This window comes from Sapajus apella, unplaced genomic scaffold (genome assembly GCF_009761245.1).
Source record: "Sapajus apella isolate SASKATOON/1434 unplaced genomic scaffold, GSC_monkey_1.0 scaffold10, whole genome shotgun sequence".
Taxonomy (NCBI): Eukaryota; Metazoa; Chordata; class Mammalia; order Primates; family Cebidae; genus Sapajus; species Sapajus apella.
The window spans coordinates 36,307,199-36,326,329 of NW_022436950.1; the positions used below are offsets into that span (position 1 = coordinate 36,307,199).

Consider the following 19,131-nt stretch of genomic DNA (forward strand, 5'->3'; position numbering starts at 1 on the left):
AAAAAAAAAAAAAAAAAAAAAAAAGATAGATGTTGGTACAAAGAAGTAGAGTGCTACTATAACAAAGACCTAAGAATACAGAAGCAGCTTTAGAACTGGGTAATGGGTAGAAGCTGGAAGAGTTCTGAGGTACATGCTATAAATACGGACCTTCAGGGCAATTCTGGTGAGCTCTCAAACATAAATAAGGAGTATGTTATTGAAAACTAGTAGAAAGGTGATCCTTATTATAAAGTGGCAAAGAACTTGGCTGAACTGTATTCTAGTGTTTTGTGGAAGGCAGAACTTGCAGCAAACAATGAAACAGGATATTTAGCTAAGGTGATTTCTAAGCAAAGTATTGAAGGAGCAGCTTGATTTCTCCTTCTGACTGCTTATAGTAAAATGAGGAGAGAAATAAACTGAAGAAACTGTTAAGCCCAAAAGAATCAGAAGTTGAAGATTTAGAAAATTCTCAGCCTATCCAAATTACAAAAAACAAACACACAAGAAAGCTTGTTCTGAAGAAAATACTGAGGATATGACTGAAACAGATCATGGGTATAACTAGTAGACTTAATTAGCCAGCTCAGTGAAGCCAGGAATGGATATGGGATTATACCAGAAAAGACACTACCATTTTGAACTAAAGGGGACAGAGAAAGTGGGAAGGAATGAAGGTAGACTGTTGGACTTCTTGGATTCCATAGACCAGACCATAAACCTATTCAGTTTGAATGTGTGATAAAAATGACTCCGAAAGCAATTCAGAGGTCATGAGGGCTACCACTCTCACCAAAGATCCAGGAGGCAAGGCTGTTTCCTCTTCCTTGGTTTCAAAGGGCAGGACCACAGGTCAGGTTTCTGTGGGCCAGTATGACCTACCCAGTGCCTCAAGGGTGGGGCTGCCCTCACAGATGGTGTTATGGGAGGGGCCCTTGCAGAGAGCTGGGGTGGGTGGGTGACACTAGCCCCCCAGTGGCCATGGAGAGTAGAGTATCAAACCAAAGCGGACTATTCTCAAGCTTTAATGCCCAAGAGAATTTGCCTTACTAGGTTTTAGGCTTACCTGAGACTTGTTATCCCTTTATTCCTTCCTATCTCCCTTTTGGAATGGGAATGTGTATCTTACACCTGTTTCAACATTGTATTCTGGCTACATAACTTACCCATTTTCAGAGGTTTGCAGCTGAAGAGGGATTTCGAGTCAGGAAGAATTTAACTTCAGTCTCACCAGTATCAGATTTAGATATTTAGATAAGATTTTGAACTTTACACTTACAGAGTTGATGTGAGAATGAGTTAAGATATTTGGGGCTGTTAGGATGAAAAGAATGTATTCTGTATGTGACAAGTTCATGAATGGGTGTGGAGCAAGGAAAGGGTGGTATAGAGTGAACTGTGTACCCCCAAAATTAATATGTGGAAGCCCTAACACCCCGCCCCCATGTGACTGTATTGTCATAGGGTCTTAAAGAGGTGATTTAAGTTAAATGAGGTCATAAAAGCAGAGCCTTGATCAAAGAGAACACGTGACCTTGTAAGAAGAGAAAGAGACAACAGTCTTTTTCCAACATGTGAGGACACAGCAAAAAGGTTACTATCTGCAAGCCACAAAGAGAAATCTCCCTAGAAAATAAACCCTGCTAGACTTTCCAGCCTCCATAACTGTGAGAAATAAATTTCTGTTATTTAAGCCATCCAGCCTATAGTATTTTGTTATAACAATCCAAGATAAGACAAAAACCATACAAGATATATAAAGGAAAAAAACCTACAAACCCTTATCATCCTTGAAGAGAGATACAAAACTTTTAAACAAAATATTAGCCAATCAAATGTAGTATTACATGAAAAGGATAATATACTATAATCCTAGCACTTTGGAAGGCTGAGGAAGGAGGATCACTAGAGGCTACGAGTTCAAGACCAGCCTGGAGGCAACATAGCAAGACCCATATCTACAAAAACATTTTGTTAGCCAGTTGATATGGTTTGGATCTATGTCCCCACCCAAATCTCATGTTCAACTGTAATCCCCAGTGTTGGAGTGGGACCTGTGGGAAGTGACTGGATCATGGGGGCGGATCCCTCATAAATGGTTTAGCATCATCCCTTTGGTGCTGTTTTCATGACAGAGTTCTCATAAGATCTGGTCATTTAAAAGTGTGTAGCACCTCCCCGCTTTCTCACACTTGTTCCTGTTCCTGCTTCGCCTTCTGCCATGAATAAGAGCTCCAGAAGCAGAGGCTATCCTGCTTCCTGTACAGCCTCCAGAACCATTAACCAATTAAACCTCTTTCCTTTATAAATTACCCCTGTCTCAGGTATTACTTTATGGCAGTGTGGGAATAAACTAATACACTAATTATGATGGTGCATGCCTGTAATCCCAGCCACTCAGGAGACTGAGGCAGGAAAATCACTTGACCCCAGGAGTTTCAGGTTATATAGTAAGCTATGATTATACCATAGCACTCCAGGCAGAGCAACAGAGCAACACCCTGTTTCTCTTTTTTTTTTTTTTAAGACGGGGTTTCACCATGTTGGTCAGGCTGGTCTTGAACTCCCGACCTCAGGTGATCTGCCCGCCTTGGCCTCCAAAGTGCCTGGATTACAGGAGTGAGCCACCATGCCCGGCCAACACCCTGTTTCTCAAAACAAAACAAAACAAAACAAAACAAAAAGACAAAGAAAATTTAATATAATTATATAATCACAACCAAAGGTAGTTTAGGCCAGAAAGATGATGTTAGTTTCATATTTGAAAATCAATCTAAGTATTTTACCAATGAACAAGCACCTCAAATAGATGAAGTAAAAATACATTTTTTAAAAAGTCAATGTCCATTCAATAATAAAAACTATTGGCAAACTAGGGTTAAAATAAGATTTCCTCTACTTAATAAAGGGCATCTATTTTAAAAACATACAGCTAATATTGTATTTAATGGTGAAAGACTGAATTGTTCCCTTCCACATGTGAGAACAAGGATATAAAAATCAATATGTAAAAACAAATTATATTTCTAAATACTAGTTTTAAAAATGAAATATATAATTTAAAATAAATCAGGCTGGGCATGGTGGCTCTCACATGTAATCCCAATACTTTGAGAAGCTGAGATAGGAAGATCACTTGAGGCCAGGAGTCTGAGACCAGCCTAGGCAACATAGTGAGACTTTGTCTCCATGAAAAAAATTTTTTTAATTAGCCAGGAATGGTGGCACATTCCTGTAGTTCTATGTATTTGGGAGGCTGAGGTAAGAGGACCACTTAAGCTCACAAGCTAGAGGTTATATAGTGAGCTATGACTGCACCACTGCATTCCAGTCTGGGCAACTGAATGAGACCCCATCTCTCCCAAAAAATGAGTAAATCATTTACAAAGCATATAAAATATACAATACTTTGGGATAAATTAACAAAATATGTGCACAATCTATATACACAAGAGACAAAGACTTCTATGGGATACTTTACTTCTAAGCCAAGTGGCTCCCTGATACACCAATTTGATTTTATAACTTCACTTGGAGGACCAAAGAATAGCCCTTGGATGGCTGTGAGGACTCCTGCTGAATAGAAACACCTTATACTGTTCTACTGGCATGCTGGGTTTCCTGTCCTGTATTTTCTAAGTGAGGTCAGTTTCCAGAGATGGTCTATTGTGGAGCTTCATTACCTAACTAAAGCCAGTATCACTACTGGTGGTCAAGCAGAGTCAGCAATGTAGTCATCTTCAGCAAGCAAACAAAGGACTATTTCTGTCTTGTTTCATTTCACAGGGAAAAGAAAGAACTGAAGCAAATATGGCAAAATGTTAAGTGACAAATTTGAACGGGAAATACATATGCAAGAAACACGGCATTCCTTTTATATTCTGCAAATTACTCTACATTTTTGAAAGATGGTATATATAAGTCACATATACAGTGGCTAACCCTCTCAAGTTTCCTATTTTCAGTAAAAATTCTGAAGTTCTAAAATATACCACCATTGGCTGCGTGCAGTAGCTCACACCTGTAATCCTAGCACTTTGGGAGGCTGAGGCGGGAGGATCACCTGAGGTCAGGAGTTCAAGACCAGCCTGGCCAACATGTCAAAACCCCATCTCTACTAAAATTATAAAAATTAGACAAGTGTAGTGGCCCACATCTATAACTCCAGCTATCTGGGAGGCTGAGGCAGGAGAATTGCTTGAACCCAAGAGGTGGAGGTTGTGGTGGGCCAAGATCACATTACTACACTCCAGCCTGGGTAACAGAGCAAGACTTCGTGTCAAAAATAAAATAAAATAAACCACCATCATTAAAATATTCAGCTATTCTCAAAAAAGAAAAAACACTTCGAGAACAGCAAATTAAACAAAACCACGTACAATAATTGCAGCCAAACACAAATCATGTAACTTACTCCAGTGACATGTTCTTACAACTTTTCTTTTATAAATTCACAAAACTGAATCAATATCAGAATCAGAGTAAGAATAAAAAGTAATCAAAATAAGACGATAATCATAGCAAGAGAAATTAGAGATGTTACTTACGATAAAAGAAAGGAACGAATTCCACTGTGAGAGAAGCTGGTTTATATTTCTGTCTGCTCTTTTCCACAGTACTAAGGATTCGTCTATCATTAAAAAGAAGTTAATAATAAATTACAACATGGGCAAGCAGAAATGCCACAATTACAAAAACAATTATAAAACAAATTTAGTATTTTACTTTAGATTTGTGTCTTGAACTGTGTATCTCTAGGATTGGCATAATCTTGAAAAGGAAGTCTAGCCAGTAACTCAAATGTTCATCAATTAAAAGATTTATTTTTTTGAATTATGCAACATGGTAGCTAGGTTAAATCTCCAAATAACTGGAAAATAAACAAGAAACCAGCCCTTAAAATTTCCTAACTGTAAAAGAATTTGTTCAGCAGTAATGCTAAACTGACAGCTCAGACTAGTAGCATATTATTAAAGTTGAAATTTTTCAGAAATCCAGGCTACACTGCCACTTTCTGAAACTTTGTAATAATAGATAATGAGGCCACATTAGCTTCTTTCATCTTGAGGATACAGATCCAGTATGGGCTGGGGTTATTTTTGTTTTTAATGACAATTCTAGTAGTCTTGATGTATGTCATTTTTCTATAGGTTTTGGTAAAGCCAACACAAATTGCATGTGCTTTTATCAAGAACATTTCAATTCAAACAAAATGAATCTCATAGATGGGCATAGTGCTGTGGAGACTAGAGAATAAAGAGTAGTATTATGATGATACTTCCAACTAGTAGATGGTAAATTTATAAAAATCAGAGACATTTTTTCATTCCCTGAAAAAGCATTTAAAATTACTAGGTAAAGCTAATAAAAATAAAATATCTAAAGGACAGCCATATAGAAATTCTGTACAATTTATAATCTACTGATAAAGCACTGGTCTAAGATGCTTTCTTCTTTTTTTTTTTTTCAATGTTCAGTTTCCTTTAATGACTCCCATCTCCCTGAAGGCAGCAAGGTGATGGCAAGAGATGGATGCTTTCTTCTTAATGACTGTAACTGAGCTATTGAAACTACTTTCCTTATAATTATTTCAAAGCTAAGAAGAAATGTCAACTGACCATAGAACAAACCACATAGGATAAGCATAGCTAGACTCACTGATAGCAGAATAAAGAGTTCTAAGATCCGGATCTACCAGCCAGATTCATTAGAAATCACATTAGACCTCATTTGCTACTGCACTGCTTTCCAAATCTATGCCTACTTCCAGTGTGTGGAAGGCAAAACAATGATTACGCCAGCTGTATTTATTTTAATTTTGAACATAACATGTTAGAACATTAATAATCTTCCTATTTAATTAATACATTATCAAAGATTTTCATGTCTTTGTAACAATACAAAATTCACTGGAGTTTCAAATTAAAAATTCAGTCATGTAGTAGAAAAATTGTTTAAAGGATATAATTTCCCTTCATTTTGAGTTGATAAATATTTTAAATTAAAAAAAAAGTATAAATTTAATTTAGCTTTCAGTTAGGTTCTTCCATGAGATTATTTCCATTTTGTGCATCCTTTATAAATTATGGTATTAACTAATAGATTGCTTATATCCTATCCAAACAACCTATGCTACAAACAACAAGCATCCTCACCTGATTAACATAATAAAAATGCACTTCTACAATTTGTGATCAATGACTCGTTCTAAAGTCCCTGTATTAGATGTAACAAATGAACATAATTTCCAACATATTTGTAATAAAAATTTAATATGCTAACATAAACAAAAGGGGTGAGAACTATTACATATATTAGAACACAAAAATTAAAGCACAATAGTTTGCACTGCATGTTTTCAATAAGTTAAGTTTGTAGAGCAAAAAATGAACTTTAGTCTCACATCATTTGTAGAATATAGCATAGTTAATGGCTCCATTATTATTTGATATCTGGGCCAAGCATCTAGCATTTAGCAGATGCTAATACACATAAACTGGTTTCTAAGAGAGATGTAAAACACTTCTTTGCATCTCAGTTTTCTATGTTCTTGGTTGATTTAACCATGGTTCTTTTTTTTACTCACATCATGCCTAGGACATAATCGTTATTCTTTTTTTTTTTTTTGGAGACTAAGTCTTGCTCTGTCGCCCAGGCTGGAGTACAGTGGAGCCATCTCAGCTCACTGCAACCTCCACCTCCCAGGTTCAAGTGATTCTCCTGCCTTAGCCTCCCAAGTAGCTGGGATTACAGATGCCCGCCACCATGCCCAGCTAATTTTTCTATTTTTAGTGGAGACAGGGTTTCGCTATGTTGGCCAGGCTGGTCTTGAACTCCAGGCCTCACGATCTGCCCACCTCAGCCTCCCAAAGTGCTGGGATTACAAGCATGAGCCACTATACCCGGCCCTTACTTTTTTAATTTTAAATTTTATTTGGAAAAAGCTCAAGTTCTGGCAAAAGTTGCAACAATAAGAATAGAACAAAGAACATCAAATAGAGTTTACCCAAGTTCACTGTTAACACTTTATCCCGGATTTTTTCTTTTAGAGACAGGGTCTTGCTCTATTGCCCAGACTGGAGTGAAGTGGTGCTATCCTAGCTCACTGCAAACTCTTAACTCCTGGGCCCAAGCAATCTTCCCACCTCAGCCTCCTGTGAATCTAGGACCATAGGCATAAGCCACCACACCCAGCTAATTTTTTTTTTTAATTTTTTGTGAAAATGAAGATTTTATGTTGCCCAAGTTGGTCTCAAACTCCTGGGTTTAAGTGATCCTCCTATCTCAGCCTCCCAAAGTATTAGGATGGCAGGTATGAGCCACTGAGTCAGCCTCCTAAATTTTTATCATTTGCTTACTTTCTCCACATATATAGTGTGTATATATTTATATATACATATAGTCACACATAAAATTTTCCAGGACATTTAAGGGGAAATTACATATATCATGGCTCTCCATCTCTTAATATCTAGTGAATATTTACAAATAGGGATATAGTCTTACATAATACCACAGTATAGTTATAAACGTCAATAAACTTAACACTGATACTATACTTCCATGTAATCTATCAACCATATTCCAGTTTTATCAATTCACCCAATAACATCCTTTGTAGCATTTCCCTCTTCCAATACAGGAAGAGAGAGAGGGGAGAGAGGGAGGAAATACCAGGCCAGGGTGAGGTATTGCATTTAGTGTCTCTTTAGCCTCTTTTAATATGAAACATTTCCATATCCCCTCTTTGTGACATTTTTAAAGGAGGTTGTCCTCCAGCCCACCTTTTTTAAAATTAGAATGCACTTTATTTTGGATTTACTTGATGTTTTCTTACAATTAGATTCAGACTATGCATGCTTGGGTAGAATAACATGTAAGCAATGATGTGGCCTTCTTGGGGTTATCACATGTGGAGCACATGATGCCCATCTACTTCTTACTGATGATCAGTTAATTTTGATCATTCAACCAACTGGATTATTTGGTCCAGTACTGTCCAAAGCCATTACTAATTTTTTAATTACAAGTAATAAGTAATTGTGGGGAGACAATTTAAAACCACACACGTCTGGGCGCAGTGGCTCACACCTGTAATCCTAGCACTTTGGGAGACTGAGATGGGTTGATCACGTGAGGTCAGCAGTTCAAGACCAGCCTGGCCAACATGGTGAAACTCTGTCTCTACTAAAAGTAAAAAAATTGCCAGGTGTGGTGCTGCGCACCTGTAATCCCAGCTACTTGAAAGGCTGAGGCATGAGAATTGTTTAAACCCGGGAGGCAGAGGTTACAGTGAGCTGAGATCACAGTACTGCACTCCAGCCTGGGTGACAGAGCAAGATTCTCTCTCAAAAAACAACCAGCACCACCAAAAAAACAAACCAAAACCATACACACATCATGCTCCCAAACAAAACTTCCCCTTGGGTTTAACATCCATTAATGATTCTTGCCTGATCCAATCTTACTATAATGTGTGCAAAATGTTTTGTTTTGTTTTTTCCCTAACTCCAGCATCCCCTCTATAATTGGCACTTGGGATTTTACTGTAAGCAAGACCCTTCACTTCTCTCTTTATCTGTCTATCTATCTATCTATCCATCCATCCATCCATCCATCCATCCATTCATCCATCCATCCATGCATTCATCAATCACTGGTATGAACTCATAAATTTTCTTCCTAAATGGTTAAATAATTCATTACTGTAATTATTTAGTGCATATATTATCCCGGATTTGACAAGTAGGAGGCACAAGGCATACCTTAATATAAATTATTTTTCTCAGAGAAAGCAATGACTCCTTCTAAACTTGCACTAGTCACAAAGTAGAAACTCAAAAATATATTTTTGAATAAATGGTTAAATGAATGAACAAGTCATATTGAAGGAAGACTTTTCTCTTTTCCTTCTTCTCTTCTCTTTCCTCCTCCTCCTCCTCTCACTCTCTTCTCCTTCCTTTCCTCCCTCTTTCCTTTCCTTTTTCCGCTCCTTTCTCCTTTCTCCTCTCCTTTCCTTTCTTCTTTCCTCCTTCTCTCCCCTCTCTCTCTTTTCTCTTTCAAGTTTTGCTTTCACCCAGGCTGTAATGTAATGGTGTCATCATAGCTCACTGCAGGCTTCAACTTGTGGGCTCAAGTGATCCTCTCATCTCAGCCTCCCAAATATTTGGAACTACAGGCACACATCATCACACCTGGATAACTTTTTCTTTTTTCTAGATGGGGTCTTACACTCCTGGCCTCAACAAATCCACCTGCCTTGGCCTCCCAAAGTGCTGGGATTACAGGTGTGAGCCACCATGTCTGACTGATTTATTTCCCTATACTTATTTTAGTTCCACTTGAGGAAATCTTCCTAAGTTTATGAGATTCTGTAAGTAGAATCAAAACTGAGATACCAGATTAATCAAATCGACAAAAGGTATCTATTTGTTTTCATCAAAGAAGAAAAGAAATAGTTTTAAATGGCTCTGTATTTGGAATTATGTTAATTTTAATTAAAATATTCTAATCTGGTTTAGCTATTTTGGTAAGTAATAAACACAAACAATGAATAAGAAAATTTATATCTTCTAAATTTCCATTTAATTTCAGAATGGGATTAATAAATAAGGTGTAAACTATTGCTGTAGATCCCTCTGTATAGTCTTCCAATGAGCAACGGATTTCTCCTAATTCCATTTTTTAACCTCCCTGTCAAAGTGAAAGAAACCCAAGTCTGAATTCCCTGCTTTATCATTTATCTTTGAAGCAGTACTTACATAACTGGCAAGACTGCTGTGCATATTAAAGATAATACATACACACCTTCTAACATAATTCCTGGCAAACATATGCATACATTCATTAAATGCTGCTTATTCATATGCCCTCCTTGCTGTTGTCATCTCACATATGTCGAATTCTCTTCCTAATATTATGTTAATAGTACATAAAATTTTCTTCTTTTTGGGTCTCTGGGCTGTGCTCCTAGCTCAGCTCCCTCTCCTCAGCTCTTAGGTGGTTCTGTGCTAGCCTCTGTCACCTGTGACCTGCAGGCCCTGTGAGATCCCTAGGCAAGATGCTGGAGCATGCTGGAAGCCGGAATGCGGACTCAGTAACTTTTAAAGATGTGGCTGTGACTTTCACCCAGGAGGAGTGGGCATTGCTGGATTTTTCCCAGGAGAAAAAGAGATGTGATGTTGGAAACCTTCAGGAATTTTGCTTCTATAGAAAACAAATGGGAAGACCAGAATGTTGACGATCAAGTCAGAAAATATGGGAGAAATGTAAGTCATATGGTAAGAGACTGTGTGAAGGTAAAGAAAATAGTCAATGTGGAGAAAAACCTTCAGCCAGAATTCATATCTTAATCTGAACAAGAAAGTTTCTACTGAAGTAAAACCATGTGCATGTAGAATGTGTAGAAAAGTCTTCATATGTCATACATCTCTTCATAGGGATATTATATCTCACTCTGGACACAGACTATTTGAGTGTGAGGACTGTGAAATGAAGCCATATAAATGTAAACAATGTGGGAAAGCCTTTAATTCTCTCATAGGTGTTTGAACACACATGGTAATGCACAGTGATAACAGATTTTATAAATGTACAGTATGTGGCGAAAACTTTATTTTCCCCTGTTTATTTCATATGCACCAGAAAACTCACACTGGAGAAAAAAACCTATAAATGTAAATATTGTGGTAAAGACTTCGATTATTTCAGATACTGTCATAAACATGAAAGAAGTCATACTTCAGAGAAACCCTATGCATGTAAGCAATGTGATAAATTATTAGCTTCTTCCTATACCCTTCGACAACGTAAAATGCTTCACACTGGAGAGAAACCTTATAGGTATAAAGAATGTGGTAAACCCTTTACAACTTCCAATTTTCTTCATAAGCATACAAGGGCTCATAGTGGAGAAAAGTCTTAGAATTGTAAAAAATGTGGTAAATCATTCAGTTCTTCCACAATATGAAAGAACTCAAACTGGAGAGAAACCCTTTGGATATAAGTAATGTGGTAAAGCCTTCACTTTTTCCAGATCCCTTCAGCAGCATGAAAGAAGTCATACTGATGAAAAACCATGTGAATATAAGAAATGTGGTAAAGACTTCAAATGTTCTAGTTCTATTAGAACACATCAAAAAACATACAGTGGGATTGTGAGGAATTTTGGAAAACATGTAATTTTCCCAGTTCCCTTTGAAAACTTAGAAAAACTCATACTAGGGAAAAAAATGAATGTTAAAAAAATTGTTAAAGTATTCCATTTTCCCAGTTGCTTTCAAGGACACGAAATAATTCGCAATGGAGAAAAACCCAGTAATTCTAAGAAATGTGGAAAAGCCTTCAGTTTTTCTAGTTTTCTTTGAAATATGTAAGAAGTCAGTGGAGATAAGCCTTATAAATTAAAATATGTGGTAATTTATACATATACAGAGGGAGAGAACACCTTCATTTGTCTGACACATGTTCAAAGATACATGGTTACAAACTGTAGATGAACCATATAAATATGAGAGCACTCTGGAATGGAAGCCCAGTAGTTTGGAAACTACAGAAATGTTTTCAAATTTAACATTTACTACAGAAGTTTTGTAAAACTCTCAGTCATAAGAAATTCTATAAATGTGGTTTTTTCCAGTTCTGTGAAGAAGGTCAATGGTGGCTTGACGGAGACAGCATGAATCTATAAATTTGGGCTGTATGGCCATTTTCACCATATTGATTATTCCTAACCATGAGCATGGAGTGTTTTTTCATCTGTTTGCGTCCTCTCTTATTTCCTTAAGCAGTGGTTTGTAGTTCTCCTTGAAGAAGTCCTTTACATCCTTTGTTAGTTGTATTCCTAGGTATTTTATTCTCTTTCTAGCAATTGTAAATGGGAGTCTGCCTATGATTTGGGTCTCTGTTTGTCTGTTACTGGTGTATAGGAATGCTTCTGATTTCTGCACATTGATTTTGTATCCTGAGACTTTGCTGAAGTTGCTTATCATCTTAAGGAGATTTTGGGCTGAGATGATGGGGTCTTCTAAATAACCAATCATGTTGTCTGTAAATAGAGACGATTTGACTTCCTCTTTTCCTAACTGAATGCCCTTTATTTCTTTTTCTTGCCTGATTGCTCTGGCTAAAACTTCCAATAATACTATGTTGAGTAAGAGTGGTGAGAGAGGGCACCCATGTCTAGTGCCAGTTTTCAAAAAGAATGCTTCCAGTTTTTGCCCATTCAGTATGATATTGGCTGTGGGTTTGTCATAAATAGCTTTTATTATTTTGAGATATGTTCCATCAATACATAGTTTATTGAGAATTTTTAGCACAAAGGGCTGCTGAATTTTGTCAAAGGCCTTCTCGGCATTTATTGAGATAATCACATGGTTTTTGTCTTTGGTTCTGTTTATGTAATGGATTACATTTATAAATTTGTGTATTTTGAACCAGCCATGCATCCCCAGGATGAAGCCTACTTGATCGTGATGGATAAGCTTTTTGATGCGCTGCATATGGAACAAAAAGCCCGCATAGCCAAGACAATCCTAAGCAAAAAGAACAAAGCTGGTGGCATCAAGCTACCTGACTTCAAACTATACTAAAAGGCTACAGTAATCAAAACAGCAAGGTACTGGTACCAAAACAGAGATATAGACCAGTAGAACAGAACAGAGACCTCAGAAGTAACATCACACACCTACAACCATCTGATCTTTGACAAACCTGACAATAACAAGCAATGGGGAAATGATTCCCTGTTTAATAAATGGTGTTGGGAAAACTGGCTAGCCATGTGCAGAAAGCTGAAATGGACCCCTTCCTTACACCTTATATAAAAATTAACTCCAGATGGATTAAAGATTTAAACATAAGACCTAACACCATAAAAACCCTAGAAGAAAATCTAGGCAATATCAGTCAGGACATAGGCATAGGCAAGGACTTCATGACTAAAACACCAAAAGCAATGGCAACAAAAGCCAAAATAGATAAATGGGATCTAATTAAACTTAAGAGCTTCTGCACAGCAAAAGAAACAATCATTAGAGTGAACCAGCAACCAACAGAATGGGAAAAAATTTTTGTAAGCTACCTATCTGACAAAAGGCTAATATCTAGAATCTACAAAGAACTAAAACAGATTTACAAGAAAAAAACAACCCCATCCAAAAGTGGGCAAAGGATATGAACAGGCACTTTTCAAAATAAGACATTTATGCAGCCAACAAACATACGAAAAAATGCTCATCATCACTGGTCATTAGAGAAATGCAAATCAAAACCACATTGAGATACCATCACACACCAGTTAGAATGGCAATCATTAAAAAATCTACAGACAACAGATGCTGGAGAGGATGTGGAGAAATAGGAACACCTTTATACTGTTGGCGGGAGTGTAAATTAGTGCAACCATCGTGGAAGACAGTGTGGTGATTCCTCAAGGATATAGAAATAGAAATACCATTTGACCCAGCAATCCCATTATTCGGTATATATCCAAAGGATTATAAATTGTTCTATTATAAAGACATACGCACACGTATGTTCATTGCAGCACTGTTTACAATAGCAAAGGCTTGAAACCAACCCAAATGTCCATCAAGGATAGCCTAGATAAAGAAAATGTGGCACATATATACCATGGAAAAATACATAGCCATAAAAAAGGATAAGTTCATGTCCTTTGCAGGGACATGGATGAATCTGGAAACCATAATTCTCAGCAAACTGACACAAGAACAGAAAACCAAACACCACATGTTCTCACTCTTAAGTGGGTGTTGAACAATGAGAACACATGGACACAGGGAGGGGAACATCACACACTGGGGTCTGTTGGGGGCCAAAGGAGGGATTGCAGGGGGTGAAGAGATTGGGGAGGGATAACATTAGGAGAAACACCTAATGTAGGTGATGGGGGGATGGAGGCAACAAACCACCATGGCATGTGTATACCTATGTAACAACCCTGCAAGATCTGCACATGTACCTCAGAACTTAAAGTATAATAATAATTAAAAAAGCAAATTCTATAAATGTTGGTAAAATTGGAAAGTCTGATATAAATTATTGCTCAAAAATGCACATAAGTGGAATTTTATACTAATTATAAATATTTTACCAGTGGTTAATTGTTAAAGAGGATATCTGCTTTTGAGTTCCACTTTTACAAGAAAACATTGACATGAAAATTCTGAAGATATTCTTTTAGCAATACTACATGAGTTTAATAGGTAGTGGGGTTTTTTTAATTAAATTAGTAAAATTCTTCTCTCTTCACTTAAGGGTCTCTCGGTGAATTAAAATGTATTCCTATATGGAGATAATTTTAATTTTTAGGTAGTTTTTAAAGTTCTCTGATTAATGGGCCATTGCAAAATGTGTTTTTGTTAACGTCTGGAATTTTCTGACTGGCCTCATCTGGCAAGTTTTGGTTATCTGTATATGTTTTCTACTTTATATGGGAAAATTACTCTTTTTTTGGTGTAATAATCTTTATTATATTTTCCTATTTAACAGCTATCAAAAAAATTCTTTTTTTTTTACTTTCAAAAACTGTTTTTAGCTACCAATTTTATTTAATTTGTTATCAGAGCTGCCTTTTTATAAACCTCTCCTTTCCCCATCTTTAAATTCATTTTGCTCTTATTATTAAATCCTTTAAAAGCCTCTCTGGCATTTTCAGACTTATTTTATGTTCCTCTTTCTGTATCTGTCTTGCTGTCTATAAAGAAAAATTATGTCATTGTTTCAAAACTTAAAATGTTCTCTTAGATTTGCCATTGCTGGCAAATCTAAGGTAGAGGATGGAGAATTAGCATGAGTAGGAGGAAGAGGAGGAAGAGATATACTTTCCTTAGAGAAATCTCTGGCATACATGTCGAAACAGAGGGAACACTGACTAGTTAGAACCAAAGTGCTAATGAGCATAAAGGCTACAGATGAAGTACTGTCAAGTGCCTCTTTGTATCTTTTTTTAAAAAGACAGTTCTGTATAGCTAACTGCAGCCTTGAACTCCTGGGCTCAAGCAGTCCTCCCACCTCAGCAACCCCAGTAGCTGGGACAACAGGCATGAGCCACCACATCCAGCTCCCTCTTTGTATCTTTAAAGATTCATAAGCAGGGCATTAGCAGAGATAAGAGGTAGTCATGACACTAATTGCCAACTATTTCTACCCCTTCTAGTCACATGGTAGGTTTTAGCTTGGCCCCACTGTAGTAGATGGGGACATGTAATCACAGTTTTGGCCAATGAGTTCAGAATGAAAATGACATGTGTCATGTAACATGACCTGATAAGAACATTAAATTGCCAATTTGACACCTTTCAAAACTTATTCCCTCACACATGGTGACCAGCAAAGGCTAAGATCCTGGCTGCTCTGTTAACCTGGGATCTTTAGTGACTACCATGAGTAGAGGCTCTCTGTCTACCCACAGCAGACAGACAACATGAAAATAAATCTTTTGTTATTCTAAGCCCCTTGTTTGTTACTGAAGCATAATCTGTTCCTCCTGTCTAACTGAAATTTTGTATCTTTAACAAACATTTTCCATTCATCTCCCAGGATGTATTCGATAAAATATTATATCACTATACACAGCATAAAAAGTGTTACCACATAGTATATATAAATGTTCTCTCAATTATCAATACTTCACCATCATCTAATGGTATGGTGGCTACACTATCCTGGAAACCCTGAAAAGCCTATAAAAATAATTTAGAAATGAAATGCTGCAATCATGTTGCAAGAAGTAGGAATTATTTACAAATGGGTCAGGTTAAGTTGAAAATAAACATGGAAAATCTTGAGATTTGGGAGATTTAAAAAAGAGGTCTGATTGCAAGTTATGATACAATTCTTCGTAATCTGTGCCCACAGGTAAGAATGATAAGTGAGTTTAAAACTCTTCTCTTTGAGCTCTGTATTGGAAATTAAGCTATTGTCACTAAGGTACCAACCTATCTTTCTATATTCTCTCTGCTTTGTGATGCTGGGGCAGGCATTATACAAACTTTCTTCTTTTCCAGCTGCCTCCCTTTTGGGCTCCCTAATAGAGGGTACCAGATGAAAGAGAGCAAGGATTGGTTCCATATTGCTCTTTTTCTCCATACTCATCAGAATCACTCCAGCAAGAATTCCTAATTGTAGTAATGGCAGCTGGTTCCTGCCTTCAGCTTATTTTTGGCAATTCCAGAATGAGCCTCTTGACTGCTCAAAAAGTATCAGCATCAGCTAAGCAATGCTCCTACCTTAGAGGTCTGAACCCCAGTGCTCTAGCGCCTCTTCTCCAAAAGTCTAGATTCTGTAACTCTATTCTCTTCCCTTTGTTCCTATGACCCAAGGGAAAGTAGCTGTTTACCTAAAGTCAGTGTCCCACTTTTGCTTTCTCAATTATCTAATATTTATCAATTTCCTTCTATAAGGTCCTCTTATTTTATTTTATTTATTTATTTATTTGCAAATACTGACTCCAGTGAAGATCCTCTCTTTTAAAATATCTAGCGTGAGGAGGGCTGGACGCGGTGGCTCACACCTGTAATCCCAGCACTTTGGGAGGCTTAGGCGGGCAGATCACAAGGTCAAGAGATCGAGACCATCCTGACCAACATGGTGAAACCCCATCTCTACTAAAAATACAAAAATTAGCTAGGCATGGTGGCATGCACCTGCAGTCCCAGCTTCTAGGGAGGCTGAGGTAGAAGAATCACTTCAACCTGGGAGGCAAAGATTTCAGTGAGCCAAGATTGCACCACTGCACTCCAACCTGGTGACAGAGTGAGACTCCGTCTCAAACCAGCAGGAGAAGCCTGGGTGCAGTAGTTCCATACCTATAATCCCAGTATTTTGGGAGGCCAAGGTGGGAAGATTACTTGAGCCTAGGAATTCAAGACCAGTCTAGGCAATATAGTGAGATCTCATGTCTAAAAGTAAAAATAAAAATGTTTAGTTTTGTTTCTGCTTTCCTGATGGGATCCTGATGACATAAGCTCTATAATTAAAAATAAATGAACAAAATACTGCTAGACGCGTTTTCAAAATATAAAGTCTGTTTTTTTTTTTTAAAAAAAAAAACTTTTCTTGAAAAAGATATATATTGTATTTGATGCTACTGTGCCTTTAACTTTTCTTACCAGATTGTTAGTACTTAAAATTGCACTGCAAAATACAAGTTCAGGGTATATGTAATTATCCAAAAGCAGAATTTATCACTAATTCATTCCCTCCAACATATTTCTCTAGTTCAGAGTTAAACCTGTTTTTCTTTCCAATTACTTTCATAGAGGAGACCTGCTTTGAAGAATCACATATATTATGACATCCAAGTTTTAAATGAACATTATTACTTATAAGACATACCCTGAAATTCTATGTCTCCAATTCCGATATGGATCATATAAACTTTCACAAAATGCCAATGCATGGATCACAAATTCTTCAATAGATGTCTGATCTGCCATTTCCTTCTCTTTCTTTTTGCTTTTTAACTAAGAACAAAGTTAAACACAAAATTAAAGTCATGTCTTACTTATCATCTAACCATAAGTCATTTGTATTCAAATAAGCCAAACTTTCCCATTGAGACTAAGAGTCATTTAATCATATGGACCACATACATCCTTTAAGATTTTAAATATGTCCTATGATAAGTTTAAAATAGCTAGCCAAACATCTTTTGAAAACGTAGTATGTTTTCAGTAAGAAGGATACGTGATGCATAATACATAAAATCACAAATGGTATCATTTTAAAAGCCATTTATAAAACACTTCAATTTTTAAATTAAATAGCAGTATATATAATAACTACTTATCTACTTTTAGGTAATATGCACAAGATTTCTGAAATACATATTAGCCAACAGTAAGTTTAGGTCTCTTCTCAATTATTACCTCTTCTGAAAATATTTAACCATAATAACTATAATACAAAAAAAAGTAAAACCTAGTTACTCTCAGCAAAGTGATAAAAATGAATATATTAGTTCACACCTACTTGCTGAATATAGAGTGTTGTCATGGTGATGACATAATTAATGTATGAGCAAGTCCCAATTTCTTCCACATTTGATAGATTTCTATGAAAAAAAGAGACTTTAATTTTTTACATATGAATGGTGAACAAAACATATGTTCATGTATTCAGCTTGAATTATGAGAATATATGTTGGCAAACAAAATGCAAATGACATTCATTAAAACATAAAAGCAAATTGGTTATATAACTGCTCTCCCAACCAAGAATGTGAAATATACCTCAAGCACCATTTAACTACTATAAACAAAGAATGTTTACAAAGTATATGTTGATTAGCATCTATTTATTATTGGAAATTGGAAAATATCACAAAGTAGAAACAGAAGAGAAAAAATATATGCCAATATCTTATAATCTATAAGTAACTATGTAGAGTCTTGCTCTGCCACCCATGCTGGCGTGCAGTGGCATAATCTCAGTTCACTGTAACTTCCGACTCCTGGGTTTAAGCAATCCTCCCACATCAGCCTTCCAAGTAGCCAGGATTACAAGCATGTGCCACCATTCCTGGATAATTTTTGTATTTTTAGTACAGACGGAGTTTCACCGTGTTGGCCAAGCTGGTCTTGAACTCCTGACCTCAAGTGATCCGCCTGCCTCAGCCTCTCAAAGTGCTGGAATTAAAGGTGTGAGCCACTTCACCCAGGCAGCAAGACAACAATTTTTTAAAAACAATTGGCCAGGCATGGTGGTGTGCCTCCCAGCTACTCAGGTACTGAGGTGGGAGGATCATGTGAGCCAGGGAGGCTGAAGTTGTAGTGAGCTATGATCATGTCAGTACACTCCAGCCTGGGTGATGGAGCAAGACTCTGTCTCAATTTTTTTAAAAAGTATAATCTGGCCAGGCGCGGTGGCTCACACCTGTAATCTCAACACTTTGGGAGGCTAACGCAGGCGGATCATGAGGTCAGGAATTGGAGACCAGCCTTGCCAATATGGAGGAGGGTCAGGTGTGATGGTTTATGCCTATAGTCCTAGCACCTTGGGAGGTCAAGGTGGAAGGATCACTTGGGACCTGGCGTTCGAGATCAGCTTGGGCAACATGGCAAAACACTTCTCTACCAAAAATACAAAAAAAAGCTGGGCATGGTGGCATGTACCTATAGTCCCAGC

At 37.1% G+C, this 19,131-nt stretch overlaps 1 protein-coding gene across 12 annotated transcripts in view; it reads right to left on the minus strand.

The window, feature by feature from the left end:
- NBEAL1 (neurobeachin like 1) overlaps positions 1-19,131 on the minus strand; it is a 197,668-nt gene that overhangs the window by 142,613 nt on the left and 35,924 nt on the right. For 10 of the 12 annotated variants that reach the window (XM_032278592.1, XM_032278593.1, XM_032278591.1 and 7 more), the window contains exons 5-7: positions 17,977-18,058; positions 17,341-17,468; positions 4,530-4,612 (exon numbers count right to left, since the gene is read on the minus strand). In XM_032278592.1, coding sequence (XP_032134483.1) covers positions 4,530-4,612; positions 17,341-17,468; positions 17,977-18,058 — 293 coding nt within the window. Of the gene's footprint in view, positions 1-4,529; positions 4,613-10,022; positions 10,112-17,340; positions 17,469-17,976; positions 18,059-19,131 lie in introns of those variants that run through there. The other 2 variants (XM_032278596.1, XM_032278597.1) reach the window with 2 other exon arrangements.